The sequence below is a fragment of the Podarcis melisellensis genome, assembly GCF_964234715.1.
Source record: "Podarcis melisellensis genome assembly, chromosome: 10".
Classification (NCBI taxonomy): Eukaryota; Metazoa; Chordata; class Lepidosauria; order Squamata; family Lacertidae; genus Podarcis; species Podarcis melisellensis.
The window spans coordinates 6,346,026-6,361,750 of record NC_138542.1 but is presented as its reverse complement, the minus strand read 5'-3'; the positions used below and the strand labels follow the sequence as shown (position 1 = coordinate 6,361,750).

Genomic DNA, 15,725 nt, shown 5'->3' with positions numbered 1-15,725 from the left:
CTCATAATATAAAGCAGCAGTCCTTAACACAGCTACTCTGTACCCATTAAACTCAGAGGGACATCTGGATAAACATGATTAAGATTGTGCTGCCAGAAAATATGGCATAAGGAAATAATTTAATAAAATTTCAAGTTAAATCTTGCAGTTGGTCCTCCAGATTGTTGGCATCCTTTTCATTTTAGGTTCTGAAAATGGATTGTGCAATTGGAACAGTAAAGCTAAAGGACCCCTGGACGGTTAAGTCCAGTCAAACTTGACTATGGGGTGCAGCGCTCATCTTTCTTCAGGTTGAGGAGCCAACGTTTGTCGGCAGACAGCTTTCTGGGTCATGTGGCCAGTATGGTTCCCCTGATGGGCAAAAATGTGCTGCCAATAATTTGGGCTTTCCGGTCCTCTTTTGGTGCCTCATATGGACCTTTTGAGCACATCAGTATTGTGGAGGGCAGTTTAACCCTTTCATAATCTCAGCTAGAAGTAAGTGATTGGAGGGGAAAGCGTGCCCAGAAGAGAATAGAGGCAGATGGCTTTTATTTTTTGTTTTTGTGAAACAATCATGGGCAGACATCAGACTTTTGGGTTCAACCTAGTTATTTTACTATAACTCTGAGATCCATCAACCAGAGCAAAGTGCAAAATAGTGGCAGGAAAGAGGGAAGCATACTTTGAACTAAAAGGCAGGATGTTTCTGAGCAAGCCCATTCTCAGCTTAGTCCAGGATTTTATTTTCTATACCAAAGCTAACTTCAAAGTCCTGTCACACAAAAATCTATTTATGTTCCACTCCACCCCAAAGCTTTTTTCATCTCAACCACCTAATTTAGAGGAGGGAAGCCTTTTTGTATGTGTCTGTAGTTATGTAGTTGGGACGCGGGTGGCGCTGTGGGTTAAACCACAGAGCCTAGGACTTGCTGATCAGACGGTCACCGGTTCGAATCCCTGTGACAGGGTGAGCTCCCGTTGCTCAGTCCCTGCTCCTGCCAACCTAGCAGTTCGAAAGCACGTAAAAGTGCAGTGGGAAGGTAAACGGCATTTCCGTGCGCTGCTCTGGTTCACCAGAAGCAGCTTAGTGATGCTGGCCACATGACCCGGAAGCTGTATACTTGGCCAATAAAGCGAGATGAGCGCCGCAACCCCAGAGTCGGCCACAACTGGACCTAATGGTCAGGGGTCCCTTTACCTTTACCTTTACCTTTATAGTTAAGCAATTTGGAGTCTGAATCCTTGCTGATCTACTGCAAGTTACCCAAGAGATCTACCAGTAGATCTTGATCTGCCCACCCTGGTGTAAAAGGACAAGAAGTAACTGCAGCAGTGGTTATTACTGTTATTACAAATGCATAGGCTCATGAGTATTGTACTTACTTCCTCAAACAATGAACTGCTTTAACAATGGCTGAATTTCCTTTTACTTCACAATCTAAACTATTTCAGTTGCATTGGTTGCATTATTGTTTGATTTCATGGAATCAGAATATTGTAACAGCTGACGATGGAAGTGAAGTTAGCTATAATTATCTGGAGAGGGGCTGAATCTAGTGTTCAATCTCAACATAACTGTCAACAAATGTACAATTACATTTTACAATTAATTATATGACAATACCAACATAGAAAGTTTTATTTGTGTACATATTCTCCATTTTGATGCAATTTTATTTATTCATTTACATTTCAGATGACTGAGGATTTATGTGATAAAGCATGGGACTTTTATAGCATTAACTTAAAGAGAATGTGCTTTGAGTAAGTATTTGGTTACCTTTAGCATATAAAAACATTACCTGTACTTCATTTCCAATTCAACATGTAAAAGGTAAAGGTAAAGGTACCCCTGCCCGTACGGGCCAGTCTTGACAGACTCTGGGGTTGTGCGCCCATCTCACTTAAGAGGCCAGGGGCCAGCGCTGTCCGGAGACACTTCCGGGTCACGTGGCCAGCGTGACATCGCTGCTCTGGCGAGCCAGAGCCGCACACGGAAACGCCGTTTACCTTCCCGCTGGTAAGCAGTCCCTATTTATCTACTTGCACCCGGAGGTGCTTTCAAACTGCTAGGTTGGCAGGCGCTGGGACCGAGCAGCGGGAGCGCACCCTGCCGCAGGGATTCGAACCGCCGACCTTTCGATCGGCAAGTCCTAGGCGCTGAGGCTTTAACCCACAGCGCCACCTGCGCCACCTTCAACATGATCACATACTAAATAGGCTATTTAGTGCAAAGTCACATATTGGGTAGTCATGGCATTTTAAGAAAAATGTTAGAAAAAATATATTGTTGCTTCGATTTGCTCCTTACATTTTGTTTGAATTAATAGATAGATATATAGATAGATGTATATATTCCCCATATGCTTCCTATGAAATTACATTTTCCCATTTTCTTTCATTCAGGTAAAAACTTCATTAATATATTGTTTATTGTGGCTTAATAATTGCAGTGCCTGGATAGAGTATTGTTCTATGAGGAAAATTTCTAGGGAAATTTTTCAGAGAAAGATGGCTTTTGCAAAACACTTCTATGAACAAAAACAATTAAAGTTAAAGTTACAGCAGTGGAACAATTGGGTGAAGTTTCGCCATGAACAACACAAAAGTAAGTCTAGCACTAACAGGTGGCCAATTTGGTTACAACTATTTACTATCTCATAGATCACAACAGGTGCTGCTTGGGCCTCTTGAACAGTACCATTAAATGTATTTTCAAAATGTGAGATTCATTTTGACATTGGAATTTGACTCACTATAATTGGTTTTATTTGACTGCTACAAAGTCCCAAAAGCTTCTTTCATTTTTATTCATTACAGCTTGCCCAGGGTCATTCAAAAATGTATTAGTATAATTCTCTCCCCCCCCCTAAAATGGTTCTTATATCTACTTCACTAGGCTGAAAAACTTTCTGTTATTTGACCTTCAAGATCTAGCCGCTTTTACTAGTAACTGTTTACTTATCCTACATTGTATATCAGGCAAAGGTTAAAGATGAGGTTTCTATCAAATGACATCAGTTTTTATATTTTATATTGTATAGATATGTATATATGTGTGTGTGTGTGTATTCCACACACACACAGTCAGCATATGCAACAGAACATGTCTCCAAGCATCTTCACCAGTATGATAAATATGATAAAACATTGGTTGAGTGAGATATAAATCCACTGATATAAATCCTTCTTTCATATCTACAAGTAGGAGTAGGCAAATTACAGTACTGTAAATCTGAATTCATTTTGTTAAAAAAGAAGAAAATAATAACCCAATTTTTCATCAATTTCCTTTGAGGCCTGGTCCAGAAGATCAAATTACCGTATTTTTCGCTCCATAAGACGCGCCAGACCATAAGGCGCACCTAGTTTTTGGAAGAGGAAAACAAGGGGGGGGGGAATTCTGAAATCCCATAAGCCAGGACAGCAAGCGGGATCACAGCGCAGCGATCCCGCTTGCTGTCCTGGCTTATAGGATAGCCGCACGAAGCCTCTCCCGGGCAGTGGGAGCCTTCATCTCCTGCCCGGGAGAGGCTGTGCGCGGCTAAGGCTCCCTTAAGAGCCGCACTCCCCTTAAAGAGCGCACGGAGTGTGTGTGTGGCTCTTGGGGGCTTTTCCCCGAGGAGGGCAGCCCTTCTCCCTCCTTGGGGAAAAGCCCCGAAGAGCCGCACATACGCTCCACGCGGCTCATTAAAGGGAGTGCTGAGCAGAGCCTCCTGCCTGCATTCGCTCCATAACACACACACACATTTCCCCTTAATTTTTAGGAGGGGAAAAGTGCGTCTGACAGAGTGAAAAATACGGTAGCTATCTTTATTATGGTTAGTTAAAACAGGCCAGGATAAAACTGTGGTTTGCTCAGGGTCCCTAATGGAATGCCTGTGGCACCATAGTGCCCTTGGACACCTCTCCTCTTTGTAAATGCCAAGGCCCCATTACTATTTTTTTTTAAAAAATGTGTTTATTTGACTTTTTATTTGTTGGGGGGTTGCCTGCTTTTGGGGGAGGCGTGGCCTGCTTATTTTTTGTTTTGTTTATTTGTTTCTGAGTATATTTATGTCTTTTACCTGGTTATTTGTGAGTAGATGGGTTCTGAACATCACCAGTTTTCTTGTCAATGAAACTGATATTTTAGAATTCCCACAACAGCCCCCAAACTCAAAAAGTTTGGAGACTGCTGGTTCAGATCACTATCTGAACCAACTTTGAGAGTCAACCAACTTCCTTGCTTCAGTCAAAAGGTAATGGAAATTACTGCTTGTTAATAAAGTTCCTGCTTTTCCATTTATGTTGTTTATCCAGCAGCAGCAAGGAGGCTTGGGAGAATCTTTGATTTCTCTTTACAGATGATTGTCTTAAAGGCTTGGCGAAAACAGACTGGCTTTACTAAAAAGGCTAAAAAATACAGTGAGGTATGTTTTCTATGATGTTTTGATTACCTTTGTGCTCTTCCAATACATGTTTTAGAAATTCATTTTTGTTGTTGTTTAGTTATGTCTGACTCTTTGTGACCCCATGGACCAGAGCACGCCAGGCGCTCCTGTCTTCCACTGCCTCCTGCAGTTTGGTCAAACTCATGCTGGTAGCTTCGAGAACACTGTCCAACCATCTCGTCCTCTGTTGTCCCCTTCTCCTTGTGCCCTCAATCTTTCCCAACATCAGGGTCTTTTCCAGGGAGTCTTCTCATGAGGTGGCCAAAGTATTGGAGCCTCAGCTTCACGATCTGTCCTTCCAGTGAGCACTCAGGGCTGATTTCCTTCAGAATGGATAGGTTTCGGTAGGTCTGTAACCCGAAAAAACGTAACCTGAAGTGTCTGTAACCCAGGGTATACTGTACTGGGAAAAACATAGCTTTAACTGTACGGACCTTCGCCAGCAAGGTGATGTCTCTGCTTTTTAAGATGCTGTCTAGGTCTGTCATTGCTTTTCTCCCAAGAAGCAGACGTCTTTTAATTTCGTCACTTCTCCCCCCCCCCCCTTTTTATTAAGTTATGACATGCATACCACAAACATACAGAATACAAAATACAAGGCCCAAAAAAAGAAACAAGAAAAAAAAGACATAAAATACATAAAACATAGACAAATCAACTTACATTAACTCAACAATAACACTGATTGACTTCCCTTTATCACGATTTCGGAAAATGTTATGTTATTTAACTATCTGCTGTATCTTTTTCTTAAAAAAGCTTTTTGCGTAGTAAGCGTTATCTCGTACCTACTGTGATTTTTACATATGCATATGTATTTTTTATTAACATTTTTATTTTCCCTTTATCTCTGTTTCCATGTATACCCTAAATTTATCCCATTCATTATTAAATTTTGTGCTTTTTTGATTTCTTATTTTCTGTGTCAATTTTGCCAGTTCTAGATAATCAAATAATTTGGATTGCCACTCTTTTATAGTTGGGGTTTTTGATGTTTTCCAATACTGTGCTATGAGGGTTCTGGCAGCCACTGTTGCGTATTGAAAAAAAATCTTATCTTCCTTTTTGATTTCCTCACCGATTATCCCCAGCAGGAAGGCTTCGGGTTTTTTACTGAAGGTGTATTTAAAAATTTGTTTTAATTCATTATAGATAGATTCCCAAATTTTTTTAAGTACCTCACACAACCACCACATATGATAGAAGTCGCCCTCCTTGTTCTTGCATTTCCAACACATTTTGTCACCTGTTTTGTAAATTTTTTCCAATTTTACCGGCGTTATATACCACCTGTACATCATCTTGTACATATTTTCCCTGAGTGTTGTACATGCCGAGAAGCTCATACCTTTACTCCATAATGCCTTCCATTTCTCAAACTCTATGTTGTATCCAAAATCCACTGCCCATCTCACCATTACCTCCTTTACTTCCTCATCTTTGGTATCCCACTCAAGTAACTGGCTGTACATTTTTGATAGTAATTTTGTTTTGCTTTCTATTATTCCAATCTGAAATCTGGATTTTTTCTCAGTTATCCCAATCTTTTTATCTTCTGTCCACATGGAATTAATTTGGTGATATTGAATCCAACCAGTCAATTTGTTTCTTCATATGGTCTAATCCTCCACCCGGTCTCTGTTTTTGCTAATAGATCTTCATAGGTTCATCTTTCCCCTTCGATGTTTTCTTTTTTTTTATTGTCAGGATGTCAATTGGTGATAACCACCAGGGGGGTTTTCTGTTCCAACAATTTTTTATTTCTTTCCCACACTTCTAGCAGTGGCCCTCTAAAAATGTGGTTAGAAAAACCTTTATGGACCTTTATAATTTCGTAATTTCGTCACTTCTGTCACCATCTGCAGTGATCATGGAACCCAATAAAGTAAAATCTCTCACTGCCTCCATTTCTTTCCCTTCTATTTACTACATTTTGCCAGCTGCTCTGATCTGAGTGGGTATGCACAGTGCAAAGTGTGTAATTAAAAATGCAAGTGGGCAAATACTGATTCATTTCCATAGAAACTATGTGCTTCATGACTGCCCAGTAGTCCATAGATTAGGAGATTAACAGGTTCAGCACAGATGGGGCAGTTTACACAGAAAAAAATTGGCCACCGTGATATCTCATTCTGAAACCACATTGTTTTGCTATAAAACCATGCAGCAGGGTTCACTACTCTTCGGTTCTGTACTAGTCTACAAAACTGGAAGGGTGGAAAATATAATTTGGCTTAAAAAGTTGTAACCCTTCACAGTTTCAAAGTGGTAAGTAAAAATACCGTATTTTTCGCCCCATAGGACGCACTTTTCCCCCTCCAAAAATGAAGGAGAAATGTGTGTGCGTCCCATGGGGCGAATGCAGGCTTTTGCTGAAGCCTGGAGAGTGAGAGGCATCGGTGCGCACCGACCCCTCTCGCTCTTCAGGCTTCAGGAAGCTATCCGCAAGCCTTGCGTGCCTGGCGGGAGGTCCCGCCGGGCGCGCGAGGCTTGGGGTGGCAGCCTGCCGCCCGAAGCACGCGGAGCCCTCCGGAGGGCTCCCCGTGCTTCAGACGAGTGTCCGCAAGCCTTGCGCACCCGGCGGGAGGTCCCGCCGGGCGTGCGAGGCTTGGGGCAGCAGCCTGCCGCCTGAAGCACGCGGAGCCCTCCGGAGGGTGCCCCGTGCTTCAGGCAGGTGTGCGCAAGGCTTGGGGCGGCAGCCACGGCTGGGGGGGGGGAACTAATTTTTTTAAAATTCATTTCCCCCCCCAAAAAAACGAGGTGCGTCCTATGGGCCGGTGCGCCCTATAGGATGAAAAATACGGTAGTTTGGGTTTGCTGTGCCCACGTGTTTTCATGTGAAGGCCTTTTTTCCAGTGCAAATTGTATTAGCTGAGAGATATGACAACTAATGGGATCCAAGCTGTAGTGGAAGTGACAGCTTCAAAAAAGCGATTTTCCTCAGGACCACGGTAGGGGAGGAAAGTTACATTTCCCTTTGAGGCCTGTTCTGTGCCCATTAATTATCATCTCCCTTAACAGATGCAATTTACATTTTTAAAAAAATCATGTTAGATGCAAAGACACATTTAAAGTCTCATGTAGTTTGAGAACTGATTTCTTACATTTGTCAAAACCAGACTGTAGTTTGAATAAAGAAAATGCTAACTTTGTTGTCCTTTTTGTGTACATTTGGCAGCAAATAGTAGAAGATTCTGAAGATTTTCTTAGTGTTGACTATCATGGTGAAAAACGTGAAAAACGTGAAAGACATGAAAAGCATGAGAAACAGGATAAAGAAAAAAGTCACTCTTTAAAACATTGGCATGAAGATTATATATCAGCACCACCTATAAAATCAGGCAGAGATCATATGGCAAAACTGCCAGAAAGAGCAGTGGCCCAGGTTAGTAAGCACAGTTTAATAGGTTTAATTCAAGCTTCTCTGAAGGCTCAGGTATGTCCACAAGGGAGAAGCCTGAAGGCAGCAAAAGGCACAAAATTGACTAGCAGATACCAGCTTCCCACTGCAGATATAGTAGGTTTGCCAGAACCTGGAAAAGTGTAGGGCAGGAGCTTTGATCAAGTTTTTTGGAGCCATGAGTCCCAATTAGTGGAGCTTCAGACATAGTTCTTTTTATCTATGGGAAGCTTTTAATGTTTGATGTATCACAGTATTTTAATATTCTTTTGGAAGCCGCCCAGAGTGGCTGGGGAAACCCAGCCAGATGGGCGGGGTATAAATAATAAATAAATAAATAAATAAATAAATAAATAAATAAATAATCTGTTATGGACACTCTCCAGTTAGAATGTTCTATCTGCATTATTAAGTTTTTTAACAGTACTAAGCTGCCACTTATGTATACTTTATCCCAAAGCAGCAGGGGCAGTGGGTGGGGTGGGGAGTGAAATGAACATATATATATTTCCTACTGTTCATTGGGTTTCTCGATGGCAAGCATCCACCCTGTGCACTCCCACCAGGTTGGAGAGGTAGAAGTGACCCCCTGCTCAAGTTGGGGGGGTCATTAAGACAGAGGAATCCCTTCAAGTGTTGATCTTGTGGAGAAAATGTGAGTTGGGGTGGTTGGGGGAGAGATATTCACTGTAAAATGACAAGAGGTGAATCACTCCGAGTAGTTACCCTAAATGTCATAGGATTAGATATCCTAGTCACACTTTAGAGTGATGAGACATCTGAAAAAGGAATACTCAGATACAGTGCTGCTCCAAAAGACATATCAGTGGTGGGAGAAACTTTACATGCAGCAATTGGAAATGGGCATGGATTGCAGAGCACTATGCAGCAGCTATATTTTTTGAACCAGGAGAAATCTAAAAGCTAAAGATCAACTTTGGGCAAGTTTTAAGCTTAAGTAATGCTTTGCATGTTACTGTGTTTTTGTGTTTTGAAATTAGGTCTTCCATTATTTAACTATAATTGATTTGGCAAGATGTGCTCAGGTTAACCGAAATTGGAAAGCAATGACACAAATGGGTTCAGTATGGAGTAATGTAAGTACAGATGCTTGAAACCAAGATTTAGTACCATTTTTTTTTAAAAAAATGAATTGACAAGAAAACCCAATAAATAATGGTTCTCCTTGTTAAATTAGCCTATTGTCCTTCAAATTTAATAGTGCTGTCAGAGAATAGTTATGTATCATATGATAATGATTGCTTTGGCTGGAATTGTTGCATAGACATAATTTTCTTATAGTCTCTTATTTAAACATTTGCATTTTGGATAGAGATAAACTAATTTTGATTTGGCTATCTAATATTCCAAAATCAATCAAAAATTGTATTCCCCATATGTTTGAGGGATTAATGTAAATTGATGGCAAAGTTTTAGAGTCTAAGGGCCCCCTTTGTTCTTGAAAAAGGGCTTCAATCCAACAGGGGCTGGAGATAGATTTTTATCCAATTCTCCCTTCCCCATGCAGCCTCCCATGCCTTTTCCAGGGCTGTTCAGACAGGAGTGTCAAGGAAAAGCATGGGGCCTGAGCCCCAAATCTTTTGTGCAGAACCCTAGATCTCAGTCAAGGGGTGGGGGGATCACTGCTGCTTTAGCAGGTGCTGAAGATTGCTGGGTGAGAATCATAATTCATTGGCTGTGCAGGAGGAATATGCTACCACTGTGCAAAAGCAAGGCTCAACATTACTAATTGGCTGCGGGAAGCCCAAGAAGGCAAAGAGCATCATGACTGGTACATTGTTGTAATAGTAGGACTCATTAATTGAATCTGGCCCACAACTAAATCAGTAGAAGACTGTAAAAAAACCAAAAGTGATTAGAAAAACAGTGAAAGACAGATGAATAATTTATGAATAGTAAATATGGAAAATGTGAATGATTCCTAACAATGAACATTTGAAGGGCTCTGCATAATCCTCTCCCCCCCCTTCCCTAGAATATCATCTCAAATTTGGGAGAATTTCTTTCTCCAAGCTTAAAACTAAGCTAAGCTGCTTCTTCAAGTGGCTGCTTAGCTGTGCTCAGTAGCTAGGCTGCCAAGCACTTTCGAAATTGGGGCCAGAATGTTTAATGGAAAATGACATCAAGTGCAGCTGACTTGGAGTAGTGACTCAGCTTTGTTTTAAATTAAGAGGAAATCAAATCTTGTGTCAATCTTATGGAAGGTTACCCCCCCCCAAAAAAGTACTATCCCAATGTGCCACAATATTGCGGGCTGAAAGCTTTACCCCAGTACTAGGCATTTGTAGCCATATGAAGCACATAATTTCTGCCTCTGTATTGGGAAGATTCCTAGATTTAGCATAGATATTGTCCTGTACATCTCTACCCATATCCTGTTGTCGTTGGACTTCAATGTATTTTCATTTGATTCTCCTGAACTACTCACCTTCCAGAAGTGAAACAATTGTTTGTATTTTTAGGATGACAGATTTAATGAACCTTAACATTTGTAATGCATAGAACTCTTCGTTGTTAATTATATCGGAATATATTTTCTGTTTAGATTAATTTTTCTGCAGTAAAAGAGAATATTAAAGATAACATAGCCGGAAATATCTTGCTGAAGTGGCATACTAATGTGCTGAATTTGAATCTTCGTGGTTGTTCTACTCTTTATTGGTTTACTTTTAAAAATATTGGTAAGCATTTTATTAAATTTCTAATTTCTTTTAATTGTCTTGCTGTTTATGTGTCCATCTTTTTGAAATACAGTCATACCTCGGGTTGAATAAGTTTCAGGTTGAGCATTTTTGGGTTGCTCCGCGGCGACCTGGAAGTAGTGGAATGCGTTACTTCTGGGTTTCGCCGCTTGGGCATGAGCAGATGCTCAAAATGACATCATGCGCATGTGCAGAAGTGGTGAATCGAGACCCGCAGATGTGGGTTGCGTTCGCTTCAGGATGCAAACAGAGCTCCAGAACGGATCCCGTTCACATCCAGAGGTACCAGTGTATTCAGAAAAACCTATAATAGGTTTAAAGGTAAAGGGACCCCTGACCATTAGGTCCAGTCGTGACCGACTCTGGGGTTGCAGCGCTCATCTCGCTTTATTGGCCAAGGGAGCCGGCGTACAGCTTCCGGGTCATGTAGCCAGCATGACTAAGCCGCTTCTGGCGAACCAGAGCAGCGCACGGAAATGCCGTTTACCTTCCTGCTGGAGCGGTACCTATTTATCTACTTGCACTTTGACGTGCTTTCGAACTGCTAGGTTGGCAGGAGCAGGGACTGAGCAACGGGAGCTCACCCCATCGCGGGGATTTGAACCGCCAACCTTCTGATCGGCAAGTCCTAGGCTCTGTGGTTTAACCCACAGCACCACCCGCTAACTGTAATAGGTTTACAGTTATGTAAATTCACATACTTTGAGGCCCCAAATGAAGTTCCCAGATGAGGGTTATCCTTTTGTAACTAGCAAGGGGTAAGGAGAAGGAACCAAGCTACCTGTAGGCCAGCACTGCTGGAGATCACTCAACTTGAGACTTGTGAGACAACCACACTTTCAACTGCAGATGCTTCAGCCAGGCATCTCAGTGTTGGTTGGCCTGGAGAATAAGCAGCAAGGGCAAAGTGCAGATAGAGTAAATAATCCAAGTGAAGGCTCAGTATTTTTCTTCCCACCTGACAATCTTACCCAGTTTTGGGTTTTTGCTGTCCTTGTAGCAAATTCTTCTTATGCTCTGTGGTTGTTTGTGGGAGTTTATTTTTACATTTTCAGTTCTCATAACTAGATTGGACCTCAGACTGGAACCATAGTTAAGAGTAAGCAGAGGTGGATGCCAAGCAAAATTCCATGGGACTTTCTTAAGAAGCCCTGGGGATAAGGACTTACAGGCTAGTTCCTATGTTCACTAGATAGGTTGGCAGCCAACTGCACCTCCAAGTTATTTACTGCAGGCAGCCTAAGTCATATCCTCCCATTCCTCTGAGAATATAAGAAGTCTGCTGTTAAACAGACCATCAGCAACATCTAAATAGCTAGCTAGGGTTGGTCTCTTAGGGCTGTGTAGCTCACTATGGAGGGCCAACATGGGAGAGCAGGGTTGTCCTCCCACTGGAGAAGGATGAAGATTGACCCTGCCTACATGTTCCAGACATTGTAGTCAAGGTTGAGACAAGGTAGGAACAGGACACACAAGTCTGAAACAGGAAACACTTCCATAGATTCCATAGCTTTATCATTACATGAGCACACAAATGTGTTCTGGAGGTTCTCCCAAACTTCTGGAGCGAATTGGGGAGGGGCGAGGCAGGGAGTTCACTTGCACAAGTGAAAATCTTTGCACTGATACAAGTTAGCTGTATACTACTCATTTTTTCCCCTTCCTCTTAAAGATTGTCCTGCACACATTAATTTTTCCATCTTCTGCGCAATCAGCTGAAAGTGGACCATAGTACCACTCATTGTATCTCTTGTTCAGTGGTTTTGATCTGCATGATGCTAATAGCAGGCTCATTACGCAGCATAAAGCTGCTAGAAACTTGTTTCATGGCCACTAAAGTAAATTACCAGATTTTTTATTTATTAAAATTTGAAGACTGTGCTGCTGAATGAACACACTCCATTCTACTCTGCCTTGAGCCCAAGTATTTTCTTTTTTTCTTGGTTTCTCTTGTTTCAAATCTTTGATCTGTCTTAGATGTTCCATACCTACAGTCTTTCTTTTTGGTTCATTGGAAATTTTACAGTACATTTAAACTCTTTGGAGCTTTTGAGTTGAATCAGTCTTCCTTTCACATTACTGGAAAAATAATGAAGGTAATTCAGATGCTAAGGCCTTTTTGTTATTGTTCTGGAAGACACACATTTCAAAATTAAGGTTCTATGATGAAGAAATGTTAACCAAAACAATATAATATTACAAACATTATACATACTCCTGCATTTAAGACTATAATGCAGATGAATACAGTGCAATATTTGTTTCAAGTTTAATATATGAGTATGATAAACTTTGTATCTGAAAAGTTTAAAAATACTTGGACATGTAAATCATTTTATCCTTTGTTTAGCTGAGAATTGTGCATCCTCCCCTTTCCCTTGATGATTAAGTTTTTGTGCCAATAAACTGTATCATGGCTCAATTGAGGTAGGTTTTAAAAAAATAATAATTTAGGAACAAAGCGAAACACTTCCCTATTTTAAGTTATTTTTCAGATTTCATTTTGAGTCACGACCACCACTAGTCCTACTGCTACAATTCAGGTCTATATACCCTTTTTGATGTCCCCACTTTCTTGGGCATATTGTAATTAATTAATTAATTATTCATCCATGAAGTGCCAGTTGAAGAAGGTTACTCATAGAGCTAGTTATCTTTTCAAAGCTATTTCTCATGCTAAATTCCAGTTTCTGAACTTTTCTTTGGCCGATTAGGAAGAAGAATTATTTACCAATTTAGCCATGAATCTTTCTAGTAAATAAAAAATGTACTGCTACTTTAACACAGTTGCGCTGTCTGTTTTAGGTTCCCATTTCCTGTTCTAGCAATTCTATGGGGCATTCAGGATTCACTCATTTTTCTATTTCAGCAGTTTTAGACTTTATTAGCCACTGAAGTAACACTTTATTCCCCTGGAACTTGTTTGCCTTTTGGGCTGCAGCTTCAAATGTCAGCCATTAGATCCCTCCCATTTTTCTTTTACTCTGTAATGTTGCATACTCTCTTCCTGCAGCAACTGGCTTCAAGTTGCCTGTAAATCCAGCCCACCCCCAACAACAACAGCTGTGTTATTCTGAGTCCAATATCTGCCTTGTCATCCTTTCCTGTCTTTCTATACTGTGAATAACTAAGACCGTTGGGGGGAGGGAGGTAAATCATAACAGATATTTAAAGTGAGGAATTTTGTAAGTTTCAACTTTTAAAATTTAGCCAGACACCTGCATCTTACTTTGGACCCATAGGAAGGTATTTCCCTCTTAGTAGTCAGTTCTTCAATACTTGAGATCACTGTAGGAAATAATGCCGTGGCTGCAATCCTGTGCCACATATCTAGGAGTACAGTGGTGCCTCAGGTTAAGTACTTAATTCGTTCTGGAGGTCCGTTCTTAACCTGAAACTGTTCTTGACCTGAAGCACCACTTTAGCTAATGGGGCCTCCTGCTGGTGTCACGTGATTTCTGTTCTCATCCTGAAGCAAAGTTCTTAACCTGAGGTACTATTTCTGGGTTAGTGGAGTATACCCCACTGAACTCATGGGGACTTCTGAATACAGTGGTGTAGGAATGAAAATCTTTAGTTATAATTTAATTAGGAGGCTTCATGCCTGTCTAGTCCCAACCTCGTTTCCCAGCCTTTAATCCACCGGTGATTAATGTTCACATGTAATTCCCACCCCTCACATGTAATTCCCGCCTTGTATGTATGTTAACCAATCAGCATTAAGTTTCTTTGTGTTTGTATCAACCAATCAGCCACAAGCACACCTGTGGCAATGTTTGTAATATTCAATAAAAGAGAGTTCCCGGGGCTTTCCCAGCAGACACCTCTCACATGACACCTACAACTCGTCTCCCGTGATTTTCATTCCTACACAGTGGTACCTCGGGTTACATATGCTTCAGGTTACATACGCTTCAGGTTACAGACTCTGCTAACCCAGAAATAGTGCCTCGGGTTAAGAACTTTGCTTCAGGAAGAGAACAGAAATCGTGCAGCGGCAGCACAGCGGCAGCAGCAGGAGGCCCCATTTTCTAAAGTGGTGCTTCAGGTTAAGAACAGTTTCAGTTTAAGAACGGACCTACGGAACGAATTAAGTACTTAACCCAAGGTACCACTGTATATGTGTATAGGATTACAGTGTAAAGGAATAAAAGTAAAAAAACCAGGAGGTGTTCCTGGACAACTTTACAGAAAATTTAAAGGTAAGTTGCCAGTTTTCCATCTATTTCATTTAATTTGGAGCGGTGAGGGAGGGAGTGTAAGTGTTACACACACAACCCTAGCTAGCTATTCCCTCTTCCTGCCAGAGCTCCTTGTGCCCCACCCGAAGGTGTTCCTGAAGGAAGGAATGAGGATCTTCTAGAGCAATATTCCAGGGGCTATAGCTATAAAGATAAATCAGCCCCCGGGTATAATTCATGTAGGCTCTTTGGATTCCAGAAAATGATTTTCAAGCCAAATGACACATGTGAACCTTTAGGGTTATTGGAGGAGTATTTTCAGTTTGTGAAGCTCTGCTAGAGTTTACAAGCAGCTTTTTTCAATTGAAAGCATTCTTGCAGCTATGATGAGGCTACAGATTGAAGCTGAAGTTGATCTTAATCCTATGCTTGGCTCACGCCTTGATAGTTTCGTTGATGTAGGAAAGATAGTGGATTTTCCCTGAATCTGAATCTGAATTTACATCATTGGTTTGTCAGTCACCAGTTTTGTACCGTGGGACAAATGTCATGACTGATCAGTACTGATGTACATTTTTCCTCTGCAGAGAACATGTGATTGTTTATCCCCTTCTGAACCCAATCATTCTGAAAACCCAAAACCCAAAACTGAGTAGTATTATGTCTAAATAGAGTCAGGTCTCATTCACCTGCTTTAACCCTTCTACTATCTCTCTTTGGCGATCACTCATAGCTGAGTAAGATTGTCTTCCATAAACACGGTTTTAACAATGAGTCTGTAAGTAACTGTGGAGGCCAATTCTGGATCCACATGTCCTTCCACAGCGAGGACATAGGTTTCCGGGTGGGAGTTGATCATGATGTGAATTTGCCAAGCGTGCCTTCCTCTTAGCACGTTTCTCCCTTAATTCCTGAGTTCGTGTGTCTTCAAAGCCCATGACACCTTTGGTAAAGGCTGTTCTCCAATTGGGAGCGCTCGCAGGCAAGTGATTCCCAATTGTTGATG

The 15,725-nt window shown here is 41.3% G+C and overlaps 1 protein-coding gene across 2 annotated transcripts in view; it reads left to right on the top strand.

Moving 5' to 3' along the window:
- The window catches only part of FBXL13 (F-box and leucine rich repeat protein 13), a 70,801-nt gene that overhangs the window by 6,369 nt on the left and 48,707 nt on the right, over positions 1–15,725 (top strand). For both annotated transcript variants that reach the window (XM_081927676.1, XM_081927675.1), the window contains exons 4-9: positions 1,679–1,746; positions 2,436–2,590; positions 4,285–4,394; positions 7,594–7,800; positions 8,817–8,912; positions 10,382–10,517. In XM_081927676.1, the coding sequence (XP_081783802.1) occupies positions 1,679–1,746; positions 2,436–2,590; positions 4,285–4,394; positions 7,594–7,800; positions 8,817–8,912; positions 10,382–10,517 (772 nt within the window). The remainder of the gene's footprint in view (positions 1–1,678; positions 1,747–2,435; positions 2,591–4,284; positions 4,395–7,593; positions 7,801–8,816; positions 8,913–10,381; positions 10,518–15,725) is intronic.